General features: G+C 39.2%; 1 protein-coding gene across 2 annotated transcripts in view; it reads right to left on the reverse strand.

The window, feature by feature from the left end:
- LOC100786254 (mediator of RNA polymerase II transcription subunit 25) overlaps positions 1 to 25165 on the reverse strand; it is a 52061-nt gene that overhangs the window by 17701 nt on the left and 9195 nt on the right. The window contains exons 3-11 of one of the 2 annotated variants that reach the window (XM_041015629.1): positions 24662 to 24725; positions 24027 to 24157; positions 19858 to 20067; positions 19707 to 19772; positions 15405 to 15609; positions 8791 to 8858; positions 7829 to 8671; positions 1576 to 1629; positions 1349 to 1377 (exon numbers count right to left, since the gene is read on the reverse strand). In XM_041015629.1, coding sequence (XP_040871563.1) covers positions 1349 to 1377; positions 1576 to 1629; positions 7829 to 8671; positions 8791 to 8858; positions 15405 to 15609; positions 19707 to 19772; positions 19858 to 20067; positions 24027 to 24157; positions 24662 to 24725 — 1670 coding nt within the window. The remainder of the gene's footprint in view (positions 1 to 1348; positions 1378 to 1575; positions 1630 to 7828; positions 8672 to 8790; positions 8859 to 15404; positions 15610 to 19706; positions 19773 to 19857; positions 20068 to 24026; positions 24158 to 24661; positions 24726 to 25165) is intronic. The other variant, XM_014774145.3, reaches the window with a different exon arrangement.

Raw genomic sequence — 25165 nt, forward strand, 5'->3', positions numbered from 1 at the left:
AATGGCATGCATTTAACAACACGGAATCACTTGGCCAAAAAAATTTCATTTTTACAATAAAGCTGAATTTCAAGCACACAAAAAATAATCATCCTCATAAAGAAACATTAATGGCTTTATGAAACAAATAATACAGCGAAATCGTAAACTGCAAAAGTATGGACACAAGACAACATCTATTTTGTTGTAAATGTTGCCTTATCGAAAAGCATCCATGTTGCCCGTAAGCCCCCTTCATAAAAGCTTTCAAAAAAATAAAAGCTTTTTGACAAACATTTAGTATGCTTATGTCTAAGATTACCATTTAATAATACGAAGCACACAAATCAAGAACAAGGGTTACAACACATTTTTCTGTATTATAAAAGAATTTATTTAAGACGGGAATAACAAAAACAGATAGATCAGGAATCCACCAAAGAGCATCCAAAATAACCATAATTATCAATCTCAGATGACACACATAGTGACTGACCCTAAAAGTGATATATCGGTATAAAGCATAGCAGGATGGCCACTATTTAGAATTTTTATATACAGATACAGATTAAATAATTTATACTATATACATATTAATGCTCAGGCATCAAATAAATAATCAAAATTCATGGCATATTCATTATTAACAACAAAAGGCCATAGGTTTTAAGTAAAACATACAAATAAATAACAATAAAAATCAAGGAAACAAACAAATTTCTAAAGATTCAAATACAAGACATTAAAAATTCAACAAAAAGTGAGGGTGGGTGTTGCTCAGAGAAAAGAAAAGAAGAGGTTGAGGGTTCAAAGCTCAGAAAAAAGGTGATTCCGAGTAGACAAGATAATGATCAGTGGGTGTGGCCGGAAATAGTATTGGTCGCACAAAATAGAACGGTGGGTGGATGTTGGTTGCACAGTGTAGGTGTTTTTAAACTACAGTTGATAGAATTCTCAACTTTAACAACCCCCCCTCCCCCCCATTCAAAAGAATGATGCTGTTTAAGGGTAAAATTGGGTTTTTCCAAAAATATCAATCCAATAGCTGCTACATACACTATTTTGGCTGCAATTGTGGCCACTACAGCTGCTGGAACTATTAGGTATAGTTGATAGCTGTTCCAAATATTCCAAAATGCACTGTTTGAGCTAATAAACCTAGACAAGTATTCTAACTTTCACCAGTTGGTGTTGGGGGACTGAGCACTGGTCAAATGGCACATCTATGACTTAATACCTAATACTTGATTCAAACCAAATAATCAACTCAACAGCAAATAACAACAATAATTTTAGAACAATATTGTAAACTTCAACCACTCAATATTTTCTAAACTTTTGAGAAGAGATTAAAACTTCTTGAACTTACGTCTCAGAGGCGGAAGAATTCCTGTAACCCTGTTACAAAGAAATTATGCATCAGGATCATACAACAAAGAGCTCAACAGTTGCTACAAAATTACGTCAATTTCTATTGTTAAAAACAAGACCAAAAAGGCCATACAGGGATATTAAAATAGACTGGTCAAATTAAAAACAGAAATAAATAAATCAATCTCATGATAAAATTATTTTATCATGCATTTAAGAACATACTTCAAGTTTGGTGATAAATACTGGCTGTCCTTGTCTTTGTCCAGACAAGCTTCCCTGCACAAATTTAATTATTAAATATAAAGAACCAATGCACAAGTATGCTAGACAATCCAAATAATTGCCACCACTTAAACCTCCCAATTATTCTTCAATTTATAATTATAACCAACATACAGTATAAATATGATGATTAATAAATTTCTATGTAGTATTTTATGACTTAAAAAGATAATTTTAATGAGATATTAGAAAAAGTTCTATTGCTAATTTAAGGTATTTTTAAAGAACTAAGGAGCTAGGAATCATTAGTAGTGGACCCTAAGCTAAGGGTGTATTAGACTAAGTGTAGTGGTGTATAAGCAAGAATAATATAAATACATGGTAAGGCACATTGTTAGCAAACCTAACCGATAAGTGGTAATTATCTGCCCTCAACCACTCACTCTTAACATTGTGACAAAGCATTGCATTTAAACCAATTTCTCATTAAAAAACATAACAGGTTGACAGTTAGTCTGAGGAAAACTTCTACAAATAATGATTATAATCAGTCATGTAAGTCAGCTAATTAGCTAGAACTAGCAGATTTTTTCACATAACCTCCAATGTTGATCTTGCTCATTTCGACCATAACCTTCTGTATTCTCCAGCCTGAGGTGTACGATTTTTAGATGAAGTGCTAGCCTTATTTAAGCATACGGTTTAATAGAAGAAGTGTTAAAAAAGCATAGCATGTTACAATTAATTATATTTATTACATATAAAATCATTCATGCAGTTTAACCTTTGCGGTAGTTGTCATCTATTATGTCAAGCAAATGTGCTTCAGCCACACATATTTCTATGCTAAGTCAGTGTTTGAACTTTGAATTGGCTTATTTTTTGTGTTCAAAACAGCTAATAACAAAAACTTACAGATAAAGCATTTGAATAAAAAAATAAATAAATAAAACAATTATTCTCCCCAAATTAAATCAAAACAAAAATACTATTTCAACTTATTTATTAACATGTAATCTGTTCTCTCGGTTTTCTTATAATTTCTTGCTTCACTTTAAAATTTTATCATTCACTCCTTGGTGCTCCAAATTTAAATTTCCTCAAGGTCCCTTGGTTTTTGGATAAATTTTGTTACTTGCAGGAGAAAAGAAAAATAAAAATAAAAAATGGTCATTGATAATATGATAAGCATAAGCATAAGCCACACATCACCAAGGTGTACACCCGCAAACAGCGAGCAAGAGAAGCAATAACCATGGACCACCAACAGCAAGGCACACAACACCCAAGGGATGCAAACCACCCAACAGTTACGACCCACCCAAGGAGTGCAAACCACCCAACAGTTACGACCTACCCAAGGAGTGCAAACCACCCAACAGTTAAGACCCACCCAAAGGGTGTCAACCACCCAATAGTTATGATTCACCCAAAGAGTGCAAGGTCAGAAGATGTGAATCAAAGGGACATGACCCTTGGGAACAGTCACAACCATTCAGAATAATTGTGTCCATTAGATGTAGTATAAATAGAAGTAAACCAGAATGGGAAAGACACTCGGAAATTAGGAAGAATTTGAATTGTGGAAAGACAGGCTCTCGAAAACCTGTGTAATAAAATATCTCAAATTATCTATAAAAACTTCTATTTCATCTTTTCATATCTGTTCCATTTTTATCTATTCTTATCAATTTGGTATCAGAGCACCGATTCGGTGCTTGTTTTCAATAATGGTGACAACTTGATCTAATTCTAAAAATTCAAACACAATGGAGAGAATTTTGGCGATGCTAATGGCGGACCGACAAAACCGAGATGCAGAACGACAACAACTTAAAACACATTTTACGCGCCTAGAAGCCATGATGGAAAATTTGTACAAGCATACAGATGATGGCACACCCAAAGGTTCCGTCAATAGAGAAGAGACACCCAAAAACCACACTGGCGAAGGAAAAACAGAACGATGGAGAAAATTGGAAATCCCCATATATGATGGGGAATCTGATGCTTATAGTTGGATAAATAAATTGGAACGCTTCTTTCAAATGAGATATACTAGAAGAAGAGAAAATTCAAGCAGTTATGGTGGCGCTAGATGGAAAGGCGCTATCTTGGTTCCAATGGTGGGAGACTTGCAATTCTGATATTGGATGGGACGATTTCAAAGTTGCCATTCTTGAAAGATTCCAAACTTCAGTCACTCTCAACCCTTTTGCTGCCCTCCTTGCACTTAAACAAGAAGAAACGGTGGAAGAGTAAGTTGAGCAATTCGAAAGGTTTGCAAGAATGCTGAAGAATGTTAATGAAGAACATTTAAAGGACATTTTTGTGAACGGATTGAAGGAAGACATTGGGGTAGAAATCAAACTCCACGAACCCCCCACTTTATCAATCATGGTCAAGAAGGCATTAATGATCGAGCAGAAAAACAGAGCAATTTGGAAGGTGGGACCAAATGTTGCTTCAAACTCAATTTCAAAAGTCAATACCTCTTACCGAAATCCATCCTATACAAAGACTGTTACTTATGGTATGAGTCAGAAAGGTGGAGGAAAAAGTAATGGCCCTTCTAATTCAGTACATCCGTGAACACCCCAGAAAACAGCAACCGACCCAAAGGATTTCAAAGATTAACCGAAACAGAGCTTCAAGATAAGAGGAAGAAAGGCGAATGTTTTCGCTGTGACAAAAAATGGAGTACCTCTCATGTATGCAAAAATAAACAACTTCGGATAATGTTAGTAACAGATGAAGATGATGTTGAAGACTCCGAAAAGGAACCCGAACCAGAAATTGGAGAAACACCCCAATTATCCATGAATAGTATTGTGGGATTTACTTCTCGACGATCCTTAAAGGTTTGGGAAAATATTGATGATCACAAAGTTAAAGTATTGATAGATTGCGGTGTCACCCATAACTTCATTTCCAAGGAACTGGTGGAAAAATTACAATTAAAGGTGGATGACACTCCATCATATGTGGTAGAAGTTGGAGATGGACACAAAATTAAATGCAAGGGAGTATGTAGAGAAGTTCCCCTGAAAGTGCAAGAAGTACCGGTACAGCAGCAGTTCTTCTTGTTTGGCCTCGGAGGCATAGATATGGTTTTAGGTATGGAATGGTTAGCAAGCTTAGGAGAGATTAGAGCCAACTTTGAACAACTAACGCTGGTCCTCAAGATTGATGGCAGAAAGGTGATTATAAAGGGAGAACCCGAACTTTTAAAGAAAGACGCCTCACTTAAATATATGTTGAAAGCTTTGCATCAGGGAGAAGGGTTCCTTATCGACTATCACCACATTCAAACAGAGATAGATTGGAAGGATACAATTCTGCCAGAATTAAAAATGTGCTACATGATTTCCCCTCCATTTTTGAACCTCCAAAAGGACTTCCTCCGCAATGGCTTCAAGACCATGCCATTCACCTCAAAGAAGGAGCCCAAATACCAAATATCAGACCATACAGGTATCCTTACTATCAGAAAACAGAAATTGAAAAATTGGTTGCTGAAATGTTAGAAGCAGGAATCATTCAATCGTCCACGAGTCCTTATTCCAGTCTTGTCATACTAGTTAGAAAGAAAGACGGCAGTTGGCGGTTTTGTGTAGATTACAGAGCTTTGAACAAAATCACCATTCCCGACAAATTTCCCATCCCATTAATTGAAGAGTTGTTGGACTAGATAGGAGGGGCTATTGTATTTTCAAAGCTAGATTTAAGATCTGGATACCACCAAATCAGAATGAAGGAAGATGACATTGCAAAAATCACTTTCCGCACACATGAAGGCCACTATGAATTTATGGTACTTCCATTCGTACTTACTAATGCACCTTCTTCTTTTCAATCATTAATGAATGAAGTTTTAAGGCCAGTACTCCGAAAATACGTTTTAGTATTCTTGGATGATATCCTAATATATAGCCCTTCCATGGAAGAACACAAGCAACACCTGCGAAATGTATTGACATTATTGCAACAAAGTGAATTAAAGATCAACGGCAAGAAATGCTCCTACGGAGAGCAAACTTGGAATATCTAGGACATGCTATTTTCGTTGGAGGTGTATCCGCAGATCCTCAGAAGTTGGAAGCAATAACATTATGGCCTATGCCCAAGAATGTCACCAGCTTAAGGGGATTCTTAGGCCTTACTGGCTATAACAGGAGATTTGTTCATAATTATGGAAAAATAGCTAAAAGGATTAATGAAAAACTCTCCTCTCGGTTTTATGATCCTTTCCAGGTGTTAAACAAGGTGGGTGTTGTTGCTTACAAGTTGGATCTTCCATCTCATAGTAAAATTCATCCAGTCTTTCATGTCTCTCTCCTCAAGAAAGCCATTGGTGACTCGTTCCAGTCCCAACCTTTACCACCTATGTTATCTAAGGATCAGGAATTACAAGTTCATCCAGATTCTGTTTTAGATATTCATGAATTACAACCTGGCAACGTGAAAGTTTTAATTCATTGGCAAAATCTCCCTCCCAATGAAAATAGTTGGGAATCTGTGGCTAAATTACAAGAGGTTTTTCCGACTTATCACCTTGAGGACAAGGTGAGTCTTTTAGGCGGGGGTATTGATAAGCATAAGCATAAGCCACACATCACCAAAGTGTACACCCGCAAACAACGTGCAAGAGAAGCAATAACCATGGACCACCAACAGCAGGGCGCACAACACCCAAGGGGTGCAAACCACCCAACAGTTACGACTCATCCAAGGGCTGCAAACCACCCAACAGTTACGACTCACCCAAGGGGTGCAAACCACCCAACAGTTACGACTCACCCAAAGGGTGTAAACCACCCAATAGTTACGACCCACCCAAGGGGTGCAAACCACCCAACAGTTACGACCCTCCCAAAGGTTGTAAATCACTCAAAAGTTACGATTCACCCAAAGGGTGTAAGGTCAGAAGATGTGAATCAAAGGGACATGACCCTTGGGAACAGTCACAACCAACCGTAATGATCCGCCCAAGGGGAGCAAGGTCAGGAGATGCGAATCAAGGGGGCATGACCCTTGGGAACAGTCACAACCATTCAGAATAATTGTGTCCACTAGATGTAGTATAAATAGAAGTAAACCAGAATGGGAAAGACACTCGGGAATTAGGAAGAATCTGAATTGTGGAGAGACAAGCTCTCGAAAACCTGTGTAATAAAATGTCTCAAATTATCTATAAAAACTTATGTTTCATCTTTTCAAATCTGTTCAATTTTTATCTGTTCTTATCATAATATCGGTAATAGAAACACAGTTACCAACAAAAAAAAAAATCACCAACAATGGGTTCCCCAGGCAAACAGTTGAGTATTGCCTCTCATCAAGTTTTAGATACCATTTTGTGATGAGAGAAAAAGACACATGAAAAATCTGTTATTTGACACAGCAGAGGCACTATATTATATATTGTTCATACAATAATTACAAGAATTCTTAATATCTTAACTTGTAATGACTATAATTATATTTACATATATTCCAACTATCCGCATTCATGGAACCACCTTCATATTTCTCCATATATAATGCATGATCGTATGTCCTCACAAAATAAGAATCTTGGACAAAGACCGTTATACCAAATAAATAATGCAAAAAGATAAAGTAAAGAAATCAATGTACTTACGATAAATAAGAAAAAGATAGTTTTGTCTTAATAGTAATATGTTGAACTACAAAAAAATGTGGGGAAAATGAAAACACAGCAAGGATGTAGAGACAGTAAATATTAATGACATAGGCTTAAGTTCTCAACATCCAATATACTCTAAGATAACAATAGCAAGAAAGATTCAAACAAGAGATGCCAAATGTTGCTGTAGGAAAATCATGATAAAAAGAGCAATGCACTAAAATAGAAATAGAAATCTGGAAATAGGTCCAACTTTTCCCAAATTGAATGTCCATTAAATGAAAGTTAAAATTGATGAAACAGTAAGTGCCAGTCATGATTTGCCCACCTCATTACACTAACATTCAAATACAAGCATCAAAAGAAATAAGAGAAATAGCACTTGGTTATTCTCAAGACATCAAATGATAAGCAACTAGGATGCCATATTGGTGCCAAACAAAATGGATTAATAATAGAAAATGGTGAAATTACCTTTTCATATTAAGTTAAATTTATACCAAACAGACTGAAATTTTCAAGAGAAAAAGAAAAGGATAATGCTGTAAAACTTAAGTTTGACAGGTGAACTTCAATGTAAGCTATAGGAGGAAGTGAACATACCTCCCAGACCTTCACATATTTGGATTGTGCTGATTGCATACCACCTGATGTCTGTTGTGACAAAGGCATATTAGTTGCGGCATTGTTCACAAGTGGCTGCATACCTGATTGTACAGGTTGAGACATTCCTGGAGTAGGAATCATCGTGCCAGTCCCAGAAGAAACAACTGATTGACCAAGACCACTCATTACATTTTGGTTCATGTTAACTCCACCTTGCACCATTTGGGCCCCTGAAAGGTTTCCTTGGCTCATACCGGACACCTGTTGTCCCATACTAACAGCCCCTTGAAGATTACCCAATGGTTGTGAAATCCCAATGTTCGAACTTGAAGACAAATTAGAAGTGTTTGAAGTTAATGAACCGAGACCTGAGTTTTGTCCAACCTGTGCAGGACCAGTAAGAGGTCCAGAACTAGTCATTGATGTTATTCCTGACTGTCCAGATGAAAATACATTTTGAGCTGCAGGTACAGAAGATGTCATCCCACTAGATATCATGTTTGACATGTGCATGGCAACAGGAGTCTGACTCATTGACGGAAGTCCCATAGAGGTTCCACCACTTAAGGCAGCAGAGTTCATCACCTGCCGTGCTATAGAGAGATTGTTCAAAATGTTCACATTTGCTTGAGCAGGATTCACTGGACGAAGGGGCAGCATTGACACTGTAGGCTTCGTATCCTGCGCATTTTCATTATTTGTTATAATATCTTGAGAAACAGAAGATAGAGAAGACGTCTGCAAGCTTGGAACTCCTTGACTAGTACTAGTAGCACGAGGAACTGACGAATTGTGAGGAAAAGCAGGTCCAGATACCATGGAGGCTACAAGAACTGGCTCCTAAAGAATTATTATATAAATCCAGGATCATTGGGAAAATCAAGTCAGGAAAAAATAAAAATAGGTCCCCATAGTTTAGATATAAGTTAATAGTATAGTCTCAAGGATCTTAGGTTTACCACTTTTACAGTAGCAGGAGCCACATTCCCAGCAGGAACTGGTTGCCGGTTTGGAATAGATCCATTAACTAAAAATCCATAGAAAATTCATGTTAATTATAAAATAAATCCTCAACCAGAACATCAACAAAATAAGCCATTTACGTTTATTATAAACTGCTGACCAGTGACCAACTAGACAAGACAAACTATAGTACCCTAAAGCAATGTAATGCAAAGATACATGCAAAATTATTTTTTTGGTCAGCAAAGATAATATATTATATATAGAGAGTACTAGAGGTACTGAAATACAGAAAGGAGGTTACCAAGGGAATGGTTCCATAATCAGACAAAATAGTCTGAGAAGGAACCACTCTATAGAAACCAAAGAAAACAAAACTAGTAGCTACTATGGTCTAGATTCCTATCCTTGATTACATCGAAAGCCTTCTCTAATATTTGAAGACCATTGATTAAAGTGAGATTGAAAACCCTTCTCTAAATGTCTCAGCCAAGTCCATAATAAAAACACTGCATCCTCCATCATTTTATTTGCATTGAAGGTGCTGCCAGAGAAAATAATGCTATTTCTGTGCTTCCAAATGGACCATGTCAATGCTAACCACCACCATTTCCATCTAGTCGCCATCAAGCCTTCATACGATTGATGCATGTGCTGGATAAAGTGCTGTCTTGGGTGATTTGGGAAGACAACCACCATATTCACCCAAGACAAGGATTCCCACCAAAGCGGAAGTACTTTACTGCAGTGGAAAAATAGATGACTCGCGCTCTCCTCGACGCTACTGCAAAAAGGACATAAATGATCATTCAGCTCTACGTGTTTCCTCCTCAAATTATCTTTGGTTGGCAGCCTATCATTGAGTAACCTCCACGCAAACGTAGTCACTTTAGATGGGACTTTGAGCTTCCATAATTCCTTAAATGCTTCAGCTGGAGCCTCCTGTGGTATATCCTTTCTAAGCACACTATAAGCACTCTTAACCAAGCACCTTCCACTGATATCAGCCTCCCACATCCACTGATCCTCAATGTCATTCTGAATTCTGATCCCCTCCACCTCTTGAATAAATGCAACCGCCTGATCTATCTCATTGTCAAATAGTGGTCTCCTCCACTTGAAATCCCATTCCCATCCTGTTTCTTTGTATTCTCCCATATGCTGAATTATTCGGTCTTGCTGAACCGATATATTGTATAGCCTTTGATATTTCTCTAATAAACAAATGTCTCCCCCTAACCAATTATCCTCCCAAAATTTGAATTTATCCCCTCGGCCCACCTTCCATGATATCGGAGCATTCAACAGCTGCCCCTGTTGTGGATGTTGAGATACATTCTTCAAGTCCTTCCACCAAGTAGACTCCTTATTAGCTCTCGGTGCTTCGCTTAAACTCCTCCAACCGCCATACTTTGATTCAATTACCCTAGCCCACAAGTCCCCTTGATTTTGAAACAGCTTCCATTTCCATTTGCCCAACAAAGCTGTATTGAAAGACCATATGTCTTTAACCCCCAATCCTCCATCTTCTTTTGGCAAACACACCTTGTTCAAACTAATCCAAGCAATTTTGTCTTGCTCAGATGCGCCCCCCCATAAGAATTTTCTTTGTAGTCGCACCAACTTTTTCTCCACCTTTTTAGGGACCCTGAAAAAAGAAAAGAAATATATAGGAATGGATGTTAGCACTGAGTTTATAAGGATCACTCTCCCCCCGAAAGACAGATGTCTTTGTTTCCAAGCCGCTAATTTTCTCTCACATTTAGTAATGATAGGGTCCCATGTCTGACATCTTCTCGGATTGGCCCCAATAGGGATGCCAAGGTATGTGAAAGGAAAGGACATCAAGCTACAGCGAAGATAACTGGCTGCATCTCTTATCCACTGGTCCGACACCCCAAAAGCCCCACAACTACTCTTAGCAAAATTAATTTTTAGGCCCGATGCAAGCTCAAAGGCCCTTAAGATGGCTTTAATTCCTCTAACATTCTCCATGGTTGCCTCCCCAAAAAATATTGTGTCATCCACGTACTGTAGGAGACTGATTTCCACTTTATTCGTTCCTGATAAGAAACCCCTGAATAGCCCTTTCTCTAAAGCATTGGTCATCAAACCATTAAGACCTTCGGCTACAATGTTAAAAAGCATGGGTGATAGTGGATCTCCCTGCCTAAGCCCTCTTTGGGGTATAAACTCGGATGAAGGGCTTCCATTAACCAAGATCGATACCAATGCTGATTTTAGGCATCCAGCAATCCAATGTATCTATTTTGCACAAAAACCCATTCTTCTCATCATATAGAACAGGAACTCCCACGACACTGAGTCATACGCCTTCTCATAATCAACCTTGAAGATAATGCATGGCTTTTGTCCTCTTTTGGCTTCCTCCACCACTTTGTTTGCTATCAGCACACTATGAAGCATGTGTCTGTCTTCAATGAATGCTGACTGTCGTTCATTTATGAGGATATGCATAACCTTCTTCATTCTGTTAGACAGGACCTTAGCAAGTATCTTGTAAGTACATCCTATGAGTGAGATAGGTCTGTACTCATTCAACAATTGTGGATCCACTGTCTTCGGGATTAAGGCTATGAAAGAAGCATTCAAGCCTCTAGGAAAAACTCCATTAGCATGAAATTCATCAAGGAATCTTAGGAAATCAGATTTAATGATATCCCAGAATTGCTTGATGAACTTAAAATTGATTCCATCCGGGCCCGGGCTTTTGTCACTACCACAACTCCATACCGCCCTTTTGACCTCCTCCTCCCCAAAGCGCTCCACCAACATGTCATTGTGCTGAATGTCAATGGTCTGGAAACGGATGCCATCTAGTGTTGGTCTTGTGTGATCATTTTCTTGAAACCGCTGCATGAAGAACCTCCTTACTTCCTCTTTGACCATTGCTGGCTTCTCTATCCACACTCCATCAACTAGCACACCATTCAAACAATTAGACCTGCGCCTAGCATTGATCAACAAATGAAAGAATCTCGAATTGCAGTCTCCCTCCTTAATCCATTTGGATCTCGCCTTTTGTCTCAACAATGACTCATGTGCCTTGGCTGCCTCCCACAATTGTTGCTGAAGTTGCTTTCTAAGTAGTAACTCATTATGATTGAGCTGTCTTTCTTCGGATTCCTCTTCCAACCTATTTAGATCTTCCTCTATTTTCTTGTATTTACTGTAGGTGTCTCCAAAATGTTCCTTATTCCACACCTTAATCTTTGCTTTGATGGCTTTAATTTTCTGTTTTATCACATATCCCCCCCAACCACTCCATTGATTAGATGACCAGTTTTCCTCAATCAATTTCTTGAAGGACTTGTCTGCAAGCCAGCAGTCTAATATTCGAAAAGGCTTTGGACCCCAATCGACATTGTTGGATCTAAGCAATATAAGACAATGATCTGAAAAATTCCTATGAAGCGCGATTTGGTAGGATCCTGGCCATTTGGATAACCATTCAAGGGACACTAAGAACCTATCCAGCTTGCTCTTCACCTTGCCATTTGGTTTAAACCAAGTGAAACTCTTTCCCACCCAAGGCACTTCTTCAACTTCCATCTCGTCAATCCATTCATTGAAATCCCTAATACTGCCATCCGTTGTCCCCCCCTGAGATGTGCTCACTCTCTCTGCTGCTACCCTTATATTATTAAAATCCCCCAATACACACCAATAACCTCCAGGATTTTGGGTTTTCAATTGTTTAATCCTCTCCCACAACAGCCTTTTATCTTGAAGACTACAAGGCGAATAGATATTAATTATATGCCTTGGTTGTGACTCCTGACACCACTTGCCTGTTACCATTATAAAGCCTGCTCCTGAAATCCTGCTTTCTACTTTGAACAATTTCTCATTCCAAATACAAAGAATGCCTCCAACTGCATTAGAAGAAGGATATGACTCCCAGCTGAATCCTGGGTCCCCCCATAACACCTGACACATTGATCTCTCTACACTCTCCTTTTTTGTTTCTTGTATGCACAGCATGTCTATGTGGTGCTCCCTGACCAGCCTACGAATTCCTGGCCATTTAACCCCCCTCCCTAACCCTCTTACGTTATATGATAGAATAATCATTGGGCCTGTCTCTTGATCCCCAATCTCTTACTTCCATTTCCACCATCTGTTGAATATAATCCCTTTGTGAAGTTCCAGTGGTCATCCCCAAGTCCTTGATCATACTCCAAATCTGCTCTACATCTTGATTGTTAGCTGTTTTTTTATTTTCTTCATCTGACCTTGCCTGTGTTGTGAGCTAATGTTTCTGCGGTAATTTGCTTAGCTGAATCCCTTTATTTGTTTCTTCGTTTTTCTGCTGAGTTATAGTTGAAGGATTGCCTGTTGTGTTTGTGTCATCCCACGAAGAGAGAGCCATACTTTTGTGGGCTAATTTCTTTTTGCCCCCTCCTTTACAAGAATACACCAGCCAAGAATTATTTGGGCATGATGTGTGGCCAACTGGGCTTGCTTTCTGGTGAACAAATGTTTTTGGGGGGGTGTAAATATCACAGCCCAAGTCCATTTGCCTTTCCACCTCCTTGTCACGTGCCTTATGTCTCCCATATTTAAAAGTATCAGGCTCTCCAACGTTCATCTCTGCCTCCACTTTTCCTTTTTCGTGATTGCTCTCTCTGATTTCACCAGAGGCATATCCCCCGTAGTCACTTATTTCCCCAATTTGGTGCACGGCGAATTTTGTTGTCTCCCATCCCCCTCAACTTTGGCTCTGAACCCCTGCAACATAGGGTTGCACAGTGTCAGCTAGGCATAATATCCAGCGGTCAATGGCTTTACCCGCTGGATCCGGACCCAAGCTCAACCCGTCAGGCCCTTGCGCTACGACCATTCCATCCGAGGTCGGGCCATCGCCGTCCGCCTGGTTTTCCGCCGTCCCGTGCCCCGTAGGCAACTGTTCTTCGTCGTCGTTACCCGTTTGGTAATCCAGAGGTTCCTGCATGGTGTCATCCTGCCGAGTCGGTGACTCCGCGAGCTGGTTCCCCGCGTCGCTGCCTTGCACGTCGACGAGTGTCGGTGGGCTTGTCCCCGCTGACCTACATGGTCCGTTTGTTTCAGGCGAGCTTTCTTCCTCCTTCCCTTCCACCGACCTCGGCGCGTCCCTGCTGGGTTCGCTGCAAACACCCATTCTGTCCTTCAATCTCAGTTCGTTCCACCACGATGGCGGGACATCTCCTAGAAGCATTCCGACATCACTCTCCTCCGATTGAATCTCCTCAGATGAGCTTTGGCCATTGCTTCTCCTGTGCTGGCAATTGGCGCAAGATTTCCCATTTTCCTCCACTATGTGTACCACGTGTAGTTCTCCTCGAATCTGGACATTGACAGTATGTTGTATGAACGGCTTCCACGGTGTTTTTATTAATATTCTTGCCCTGTCCAACCTTCTTAGCTCCTCCACATCATCATCTGCGTCCACCATGTCACCGATGGAGGACACTATCTGTTTAATATGCTGCATGTCCCACGCTATCAATGGTATTCCCCAGCACTGAACCCATGTCAAACGATAACCAGGACGCAGCTGTGGTGTCCATTTTTCCACTGAGTAGAACAGTTCACTCCAAGCTGCATCTTCTTCCTCCATCACATTCTAGGCTTTTTTGTCGGTGAGACCGAGGAGTAAAACCATATCATCCCCAATGTATCTTGGAGATATGGTTTCATCTATGTCCCATAGCATTTCATCCTCTAGACTGTCAAACATGGCCAAATTTTTTAATCTCCCTACCCAAGCCCCTTTGAGCCATTGTTGCCCTGTCGCCGGAATATCTAGGCTCACTGATGACGTCGAGATGCAGCACCTGCTGTTCTCCTTAGCTTGGGTCCACCTCTGCTCTGTTCTTGGGGTATGCCTCCTTACTGCCTCTGCATATGACCCTTGCGAGAGCTTCATATTTGCTACTTGCTTCATTCCCAGGTACACGTCTCTAACCCCTTCTGTGTGATGCTGGCCCTCCATTCTCCCCCTAACAACTGGTTGTGAATTTACTCGATGTGTTCTGCCAAATTTAGGGGTGTTGACGTACATCTTTAACCCTCCAAAAACCATACTGTCCAACTTCTTTTCCATCTGATGAACATCTTCCACCCCTTTGAATCTAACAAAACCGTATCTCCTTCCATTTCTGTTTCGTTTCGGAGAGATGAAAATCTCCCTCACATCTCCTGCCTGCTTGAAATGGTACCACAAGTCTTTTTCCGTTGTGTCTTCACGGAACCTTGTAAAATAGAACGAGATTACGTCCTTGTGCTCTCTCCAGTTAGCTCGCTGATAGCTGTGTTGATGTCCTTCCCATTTCCGATCAATGATCAGACTAGGACCCGTCGTCGTTCTCTCTCTAGCTCTCTCTCTCCTCTCTCTTCTATTCCTAACCCTCTCCCACCCACAGTTTCTCTCTCTACTTTCTCTCTCTAAACTCATTCTAACTTTCACCTTTTTTACATGCAAAATTAAGTTGCTATTTAAATTATGCATGTGATGTGAAGATAGAAATACAAATAAACCAAGCAAACTATTATATTGTAGTACATGACACTGAAAATGTGTTGATTAAAGCATGCATATATAAATGACCTGGCATAGAAGTTGGGGGTGCCTCTGTAACTGGTGTTACAGAAACAGCATCTACTTTAACAGGACTTTGATTTGAAGGCAAACTTGTGATCCCAGAACGACTCAAAGCACCCCAGGCTTCCCTGAAACCTTCAGATATTAAAATAAGAAAATGAGGGGTTTTAGCCTCAAGTGGTGAATCAGCTGCTCTATTGTTTCGTTTTCCCTACAATGCCAAAGGAATATGATCAATATTATGAAAAAAACTTAATAGAAGTAAAAAAAAAAAAGTAGAAGTTTCTCTTAGAATATTTACAAAATATCTCATTGGGAAAATTATTAAAAGACAATGGTTTCTTTCAGTATAGATTACCTTATTAGTTTATTCATTTAATTCAAATTCAGAACTTAAAATAAAAACAATTTTTCAATCTATAAGACTTCACAGCATAAATGTTTTGTAACTCAAAATTCAGTGATGAATTTTCAATGCCGAATCAAACACACCACTACTTAATGTTAGACAGCATGCACATAACATTTTTTGTGTGCCACCATTTTAAAAGTGGATGTTGAAAATCAAGATAAAATAATGTATATTTATTACATTTATTATTAGTAGGAAAGTAGGATTTGTAGGAAAGTAGAATATGATTTCGAGGAAACAAAAATCCTCTTTATCAGTATTTATTGTAATGACCTCTATAATAGAGTATCAGTTGTGTACTCAGACACACAAGTTTTAGGCAATCTGAAAGAGTAGGAGTGTGTCAAAGGAGTCAGAATGAGGGCAGCCTGAAGGAATTCAATGATTGGATTGCTGACATGGATGTTGAGGATGTACCTAGTGTGGGCAGAAAATTCACTTGGTACAGACCAAATGGGACAGCAAAAAGTAAAATTGATAGGGTCCTTGTCTCGGCTGATTGGTTCTGCAAATGGCAAGACAGTATTCAGATCATATTGGATCGTAATTTCTCTAATCATTGTCCAATCCTGTTGCGATCCTCTTCTGTTGACAGGGGACCCAAGCCTTTTAGGTTTCTTGACTGCTGGTTGCAAGATAAATCTTTCAGGACTGCTGGATGGACAATTCTGTATCTGCCTGGGGGGATAAGTCCTAAAAGAAAAGTTTAAGAAGCTAAAGCAGAGACTAAAAGATTGGAATACAAATCACTTTGGAGATGTTCTCTCTCTGACACTCTCTCTTCGCTCTCTTCTATTCCTAACTCTCTCCCACCCACAGTCTCGCTCTCTTCTAGAATTCTGCTTTGCTGATCCTCTTCTCTGCTCCCCAATGTCACCCCCAATTGTTGGATCATTTCCCACATGTTGATTGCTTCCTGGGCCTGTGCAGTTTCTGTGTTTGCCTCCTCTTCGAAGTCCTTGTTGATGTCTCTTGTCTCACTGTTAGGGTCATTGCTTCTGCTGTCTGCCTGTGTGTTATTTGGTTGCTCCTGGTTGGCATTCACTTGCCCTGCCAGCCTTTGGTATCTCCTATGAGACCAGCTCCCACTAGAGTACACCTGCCAGTTACAACTCACTTCATTGTTATTTTTAGGGGGGGTGCGGCCCAATTTAATTGTAGGTTCATTTAGTATAACAGATGGCTGGCCCAAGTTGGGCCCATATTGCAATGCCATATTCTTTTGTCCCAAGCAGTCTCCTATTTCATGTGCCACATCAGCTACAGACACCTGCTTCCCTTTTGTTGAGTTGTTGTCTCCTGCATAGTCACGTGAAGGCTAATGAAGCTGCCTCTGTACACCGCTAGTCTCCCCCTTCTCTCTTTGCCTATTTTCGTGAAAGACACCAGCCTGAGACTCGTGGCTGTTGAGGTAGCTTTCCAAAGGTGGGATCTTTGCTGCATACGCCTCGATGTTTGAGTTGACCGTTGCCTTGCCATTCCTTCCAGTCATTAACCGCGGAACTTCAACATTATCCATCAGGTACCCATCGTCCTTCCAACCAATGGTCATTCCGGTCAATATCCTCTCTCCGACGCCGGCATTTGGCACGGTAATGTTGTGTGGGGAGTTGGGGCGCTGGTTCGGCGCCGTGGCTCGCGGAAGCTCTTGGTTTGCACCCGCGAACCTTGTCGCTCTTAGGAGTTCATCTCCTGCGAGGCTGTCGGAGGATTCTATTTCCTCCGACGAGTCACTGTAGCTACTGCCCTTGATATGGTTTTCGCAGGTCATCGACCCGCACTCCTCGACGACATGAACCTTGAAGGTTTCACCGCTGATGTGAACTTCAATGACGTTCTTGATCGCCGGCGTCCATGGAGTCCTGATGAGGACTCGTGCCCTATCCATTCTCCATTTAGTTTCGACGTCATCGTCTACATCCACAATATCTCCCATAGTCCCGACAATCTTCCTGATACGATTCCTATCCCAAGCTTGAAGCGGAATACCCCAGCAGTGGACCCACACCGTTCTATTTCCCATGCGTATGTTTGGCTTCCATCTCTCCAACGAGTAGAAGGGAGATGTGGTTCCATGCAGTCCACCATTCATGACTCATTCCGCTTCGTCTTCAGTCATTTCAGGTAAAAGGACTTGATCGTCCCCTAAGTATCTAGGGGCTAAGTCCATTCCCAGCTCCCATCTTAACTCCTCCTCCAACCTTTCAAACATGGCGGGGTTGTTCAGTCGTCCGACCCACGCATCCTCTAGCCACTTGGTTTCTTTTGTGTTCACGTGTAGGTATACTAAGGAAGTGTAGCTTTCGTCTCCTTGAAAATGTTGCTTTTGATCCTTTCTTCGTTGCTGAGTGATGTTTTTCTTTCTCACAACGTCCGCATAAGATAGTGGTTTTCTCTGGCGTTGCTGTGTGGTTCTCTGAAATCGTGTGTGCATGTCTCCTCCTTTGTTCTGTGGTTGTCTACCCATGTCTTCCTGTGTTCGTCTCTCTCGATCATACTTGGGAATGTTGACAAATAGCTTCATACCTCCAATGACAATGCTATCTAGCTGCCTTGTCAGCTGTTGTATATCTTGGACCCCTTTAAATCGAACGAAACCATATCTTCTTCCATTGTAATTCCTTCGATTGGGTATGAAGATTTCTCTCACATCACCCCATCTTTTGAATTGCTGCCAAAGTTCCTTCTCCGTGGTATCGTCCGCAAACCTTGTAAAGTAAAATGAAGAGATGTCTTTGTGATCTCTCCAGTTCACGACAACTGCCTTTTGCTGTACTCTTCCTCTGGTCTCGGCATATCCCCAATGGGGTTTCTTTCTGAGGCTTACACTGTTCCTCACATCTCTCTTACCTCTACTCGTCACTCTTACCCACCCATTGTCTCCCTCCTCACTCTCCTCTCGCTCCTCTCTCTCTCTCATCTTCTCCCAACAACCTGTTTCCACATTTCAGCAAATTTTCTAACAAAGAACTTTCTGGTCACCTATCTTGCCACTGTCCTTGTCCGATGTGTTTTTCAGCCAACGCCTTCTACTCACCACTCATTTTCTGACGAAGAACTGTCCAGTTGTCAACCTTGCTATCATCCTTTTCCATCATGTTTTCTGACCACCGCCTTCTGCTCACTGCTCATTTTCTAGCGAAGAACATAAGTTATACCAAATCCCATCACTTGAATCGCTTTTTCAAGAAATAAGTTACATTTTCAATCACCTATCCTGCCACCGTCATTTTTCAACATGTTTTTTGGTGACTTTTTCATGTTTTAGGTACCGTTATTTTGCATTTCTGCTCAAGTTTTCCTCTCCACAGATGCATTGGCCCCTATCTTTATCCCAGATGCACTGGTTTCATCCCTAGTTTCAAGTTTTAAATAATTTGGGCCTCCAATGTCATTGGTTTGAAGCTTCCGAATGTGGTTCTTAGGAAGGTCGAAACTTGTTTTGCTTGCCATAAATGGTTGATGGTTATTCCAGCTCTCTGGCAAACAATACTCCCCGACTTTGCTAGCATCCCTGAGTTGTCTTTCAAACCATTGTTTTTTGGTGGAACTCTATTTTTAATTTTTTTATGTATTATTTGGGAATAAATATTCTTGTAACAAGCTGGGAGCTTAGTAAGCTTCAGCTCAAGGGGGAGTGCTGAAAATCAGGTTAAAATCATATACATTTATTATTAGCAGGAAAGTATCATTTGTAGGAAATTAGAATCTGATTTTTGAGGAAACAAAATATCCTCTCATTATTAGTATTTATTGTAATGACCTCTATATAATAGAGCATTCGCTGTGTACTCTGACGAGGTTTTTAGTCCATCATACACCTGTTTTCTCCTATTTTAACATTAGACAAATAAAGACATTAACATTTTAGTAGATGAGAGATATGCCATCCTTACCGCATTGTAAATGGTTTTAATCTTGGGAAGTTGTTTTGGGCAGATGACTGACAGGGAAATAGAAAACTGCATGCAGAAGATCCCACACCATCAATCAAAGTGAACAGACACAAAACAAAAACAGAGTTCCATTGAAATAAATAAAGAATACCTGAGGAAATGCTTTAGCTACCGCTTCAGCATCATATAAATGGCTCCCTGAGTCCAAGTCAATGGTTTCACTCTGCTCTAGGTTTTGTGGTCGTGGAACGTAAACTGGTGTCTGCAACGGATAGGGATTACTTGCAGCAACAAGGATACAATGCTTGTGCATATCCACACTCTGCTGATTAGGGGCTCCGCTTTGAGAGATCCAGAGCATCTAAGCATTCCAACATTGAGGTGTGAGTATCCAAATTCATCTTTGAGGCCAAAGAGATGCCCATAAAGTTTCTACTTTCTAAATAACAGTTTTAAGTTATGTACTTTACTTTAGAAAAACCTACTATAGATTATGAACAGTGGAGTATGAAAGGCATATCACACTAAAATTGCTAAAGACTTTACACAAAAATGCATTCAAGCTATCATAAAATATCCAAAATAAGTGTATGGAGATCTAAAATAACTGTACAGAGATCCAGTTATTAGTGTATTAATTACATGAGTAGTGACACAGAGAGGCATTAAAAGAAATGAATACATCCACTGCATAGACTAGACTATCCATAATTGGAAAAGAAAAGCTCGAATTAAAGAAAGTTGTAGCCTCTACAAAGTAGTAGCCTCAAAACTCAAAGAACAATGCTTCAGACCATCAATCAAAAGGGAACTAACAATTACAACTGTTTAACATTTGTTTTAGTTCATAAGGGAGTTTTTCTTCTCCAACAAGAAAAGGCATTCGATGGCTTTGATGCATTAGAAAGAGTTTTGGGAGAAAGAAAGAGATAGCAGTACAAAAGGTTGCAGGATAAGAAATCCCCAACAAAGACAAAAAAGGAAGGGGGGAAATGGAGTCAAAGTAGGGGCTTCTAAATTCTAACACCTTCAGGTGAGGGGGCAAAATAGCACACATCATAGTAGTTAATACTCAATAGTGCACTATAGCGGGATAGCGGATCAGAGCAGGCCTAGGCCGTTATGGGTTCACATAGTGTAGCAATTTTCAATAGCAGCCATAATGGCAGCAATAGGGGGCAAAATAGCAGCACTGCCATGATATAGGCTTCAAAAATCCTTTTTACCCCTGGAATCTTATTTTTCTGGGTAAATATTCCACACAAATTATCTTTGTTTTGACCACTATTCATGTTAGATTTCATCTTAAAACCAATTGGCATTAAGTAAAATTGGCCTACAAATATATAAGTTGCACCCCGAGAGTTGAGGCAGGCAATGTGGGACTTCCTAACACCCCCCCACCCTGCCTGCCAGAATAGGCGACTTTATAAGACTATTTTTTATCTTGTCCTCTATTCTTTCTTCTTCCTTTAGACTTCCCAGCTCACATTCGGCTAATTTTTTTTTTTTGTCTAATTTGGTATGTTCTTTTTCTATTAATTTTACCAACACCTTTCATTTTTTTGACAGAATTACTATGTTTTTATGACTCCTATGTTGATGGTGATTTTGTGTGTGTAAACTGTGACTTATTATTTATCATGAATTTCTTTAATTTTGGGCTTTTTGTTTTTTTTTATTTTTGAAAATTTATATAAAAAACGAAGTTTTTTATATAAGCATTAGTTTGTATTATAACATTTAAAATAGCAGCCATCCCACTTTCTGCAATCCCACTATAGCGTTTTCAAAGTTAGCTGCTATCCAATATTGACAACTATGCATAAGATAAAACAGTGCGTCGCTCTGTTTTTGACATGAAGCAGAAAACAGTGCGTATGTGCTCTTAGCACATAGTAACAGAAAACAAAATGTGTATGCACAAAGTAAAAAAAAAAAAAGTGTGTCCCAGCACTCTGTACATGAAAGAAAAGAAAAAGAGTATTACGAATTAAGAAGCAAAACAAAAAGCAATACAAAAATAATGACACTTTAAATACCTAAATAAAAATAGAAAAGCAATAGAAGAAAAAAAGTTTAATACGTTTATTTTGCTTTGTCCATAGTTATTGGGAAAGAACCCCAAGTCCCACATCGGCCAGAGATAAGGCCAAGATAGAGTATATAAGTGGGGGCAACCCTCACCTTACAAGCCAATTTTGTAGGGTTGAATTAGACTCAAACCCACATTCTAAGAATAGTGCAGCCCAAGAAAATAGAACAGAGCAACTTTTGTCGGTTGTGTTATTGTATATGATATTTAAATAGTTAAAGATGATAATATATTTGAAAATGGAAGTCTAAAATGTATGATAAATATATCTTGTGAAATAATACATTTACATATTAACTATAACTTATCTTAGTTGTAATACTATTTTTTACCGGAAACTACGAAGCCCGGAAAAACTAAGCTTGGTAACTTGATCAATATTGGGGAAAAGATATTTACCAACACAACAACAACAATAGGAGTCTTATTTCATAAGGCGAGGTCAATTACTTTGCACAACGCCATTGAGCTTGGTTTAAGATCAAATACTTAGGGATATTATTCACCATGAGATCGCTTATAACAATTTCCTACAATGGTCTTCTAGTTCTCCCTCTACCCCTTTTCACCGGGTTATAAAACATGCAATCTACTATCCTCACTAGTTTCAAACCACCATGCAGTAACCAGATTTACAGAAACAATTTTATACATGCAGTACCCACATTCTTATGACAAAATAGCCAGTGACCCTTATGGTAAATAAAGTTAACAAGATGACCACAATGTTTTTTTCATGTAAATTTTTTATCCATATAAATTTTCATTACTCAGCTCTAGTTCAACCCATAGTTATCAATGTTGGATAGCGGCGAATGGTAGCCAACCCCAAAAAACTAGTGTTATATATTGGAAAAACCCATCTTATAAGAAGGGGACAACCCTCACCCTATAAGCTAGCTTTTGGGGTTGAATTAGACTCAAACATACATTCAAAGATAGTATCAAAGCCTATTCTAGATCCATTAAAAGAGTCACCCACCATATTATCCATGTGCCAAGCCCAAAAGTGTTGGGCATGAGAGGATGTATTGGGAAAAGTCCAAGTCCCACACTGATTAGAGATAGTACCAAGAAAGAATATATAAGTGGGGGACAACCCTCACCCTAGACCCAAATCTACATTCTAAGATTATATAATGCATGGCGGAATGGCCACTAAGACAGATAGTATAAATAAATAATACTATACATATAAATACTCAAAAATGAATTTAAAAAAAAAAACTCAAATTCATGATATACTCATAATTAACAATAAAAGGCCATATAAGTGTAAACAAAAACATAGTAAATAACAACAAAGGTCCTTGACATGGTGCCATAGCCTGTCCACTGCCACACAGAGGAAAGGATGGAACATAACAGAGGGTATCGAGAGTACAGGGCTCAGAACAGAGAGAAGAGTGAAGGGTGGTTGTCACCAGAAAACTGCTCACATTCCACAACACAGTTTTCAATGGCCAAAAAGGGTTTTCAAAACCACTATATAAAGTTGTACTATAAACCATGTAGATTGTGGCCACAAAAAAAAAAAAAACGTATGACGAATCAATTTTTGTAGCTGCTGATGCCTGATGGCCACTCCACCATGATAGCACTGCGAAGGTGCTATTAATAAATATGGTTTGGCTATAATGAATATTGTGAACATTCCAACTCAGCTTGTTAGCTCAAATTATATTAAGGAGATAAATTGGTATAAATGAGCCAATATGAACCAATCAAGCCAATTTAGCTCCTGAACAGTTCATTTGATCAGCTTCATTAAATTAATTTAGTTCAAATACATTCATGCACCAATAAAACTGCACAGCAATATCACTATCACTGTGATTCACCATTATTTCAGCTCAAATACTTGAATATTTTGTGGTTAAAACTTGTTTGTCATGTATTCAACTATTACTATTGAGATATAATATGCATTTCCAATAATTAGACATGGGGAAATTTCCAAGTACCATAACACTCACTGTGATCCAGACCTTATCCTATATATCCCAAATGTCGACCACATTCCATCTATTGCATAAGAATATTTTGATCAAAATAAATAAATCCAGGACATGGTAAGCAAAGAATCCAGGACCCATTTTGTAGAGAGAGAGAATAACAAATAAAAGGAAACAACATACAGGAATGATCAGAATGAGATATGTATATCAAAGTAACATTGAAAGAATATAAGCAAACAGGAGTCTAAATCTAGCCATCATGCATACCATCAGAGCTTCAGAAAGCCCTTCAGCAATTGCTGCATCATTAAAACCACCACCATTAAAGGGTATAGATGATAGCCACAGGAAGAAAACATCTGGGTCCCTGGTCCAACCACTCCGTTGCACAAGGCAACCTGCATCCAATAATGCTCAACTAAGTAAGTATACTCAATAGACTAGTCAATTGCATATAAATTCGCCAGTGTACAGCCAGGCAGAATTCAAGTAGCACATTCCAAGAGATTGTACTTTCAATAAATGGTGGGTAGATAAACTTTGTCAACTTTCTAGTTTAACTTCCAATTAAGAAAAACAAACAAACACACACACACACACACACACACTCTCACACACAATGCACAAATTTTATGTTTAGAAACAAAACATCCTTCCACACACACAATTTGCAGAAACTTTATATTTTAAATGTTTTTTTTCCTTTTTCCTTTTTTTTTAATAGGTAAGGTAAGAAGTTATTTGAAATGCAAAACAGGTGTAGATAAAAAAAGAAAATGAACTGGTGGCACGGGATAGCTGAACAACATTAGTTCTAAAATTTTGCCAAAATTTCAAAATGAACAGCTTTTAAACAACAATGATTCATGTAACATGAAAAAAGAAAATTAGCAAAACCATACTAGAATAACATCCATGAGTATTATAGGTGACTAGAGCAAACTCCACAATGGAAGCAGAAGATTTCTGCAAAAGAAAAGGGAAAACATAAGATTAATGGATGAACCAGAACCATACGATCACCCTTCATAAGATAGAAAGAATATCGCATCTTTTTTTTTTTTTGAACTGCAAATATCATTTATATTGATAACTGAAAACTGAAAGTACCAGAGGTACTACAGGTTATATATATAAATTACAACAAAAGTAGCCATATAGGCACCCAGCCAAACCATCACATACAACCAGCCCTTCCTAAAGATTTAGATAAAAACTAAAGGCATTGCTGAGGACCACTGTGTGAAAGGGACAGTGAAGTCCTTTTCCCACCCTTTCAGCCAGGTCCACATAAGGAAAAGAGTGTTATCTGCCAATTTAGAGATATCAAAGGATTGGTTTTGGAAAACAATATCATTCCTGACTTTCCAAATTGATGCTGTAGCTGCCAGCCACCAGATTTTCCA

Source organism: Glycine max, chromosome 1 (assembly GCF_000004515.6).
Source record: "Glycine max cultivar Williams 82 chromosome 1, Glycine_max_v4.0, whole genome shotgun sequence".
NCBI classification, from domain to species: domain Eukaryota; kingdom Viridiplantae; phylum Streptophyta; class Magnoliopsida; order Fabales; family Fabaceae; genus Glycine; species Glycine max.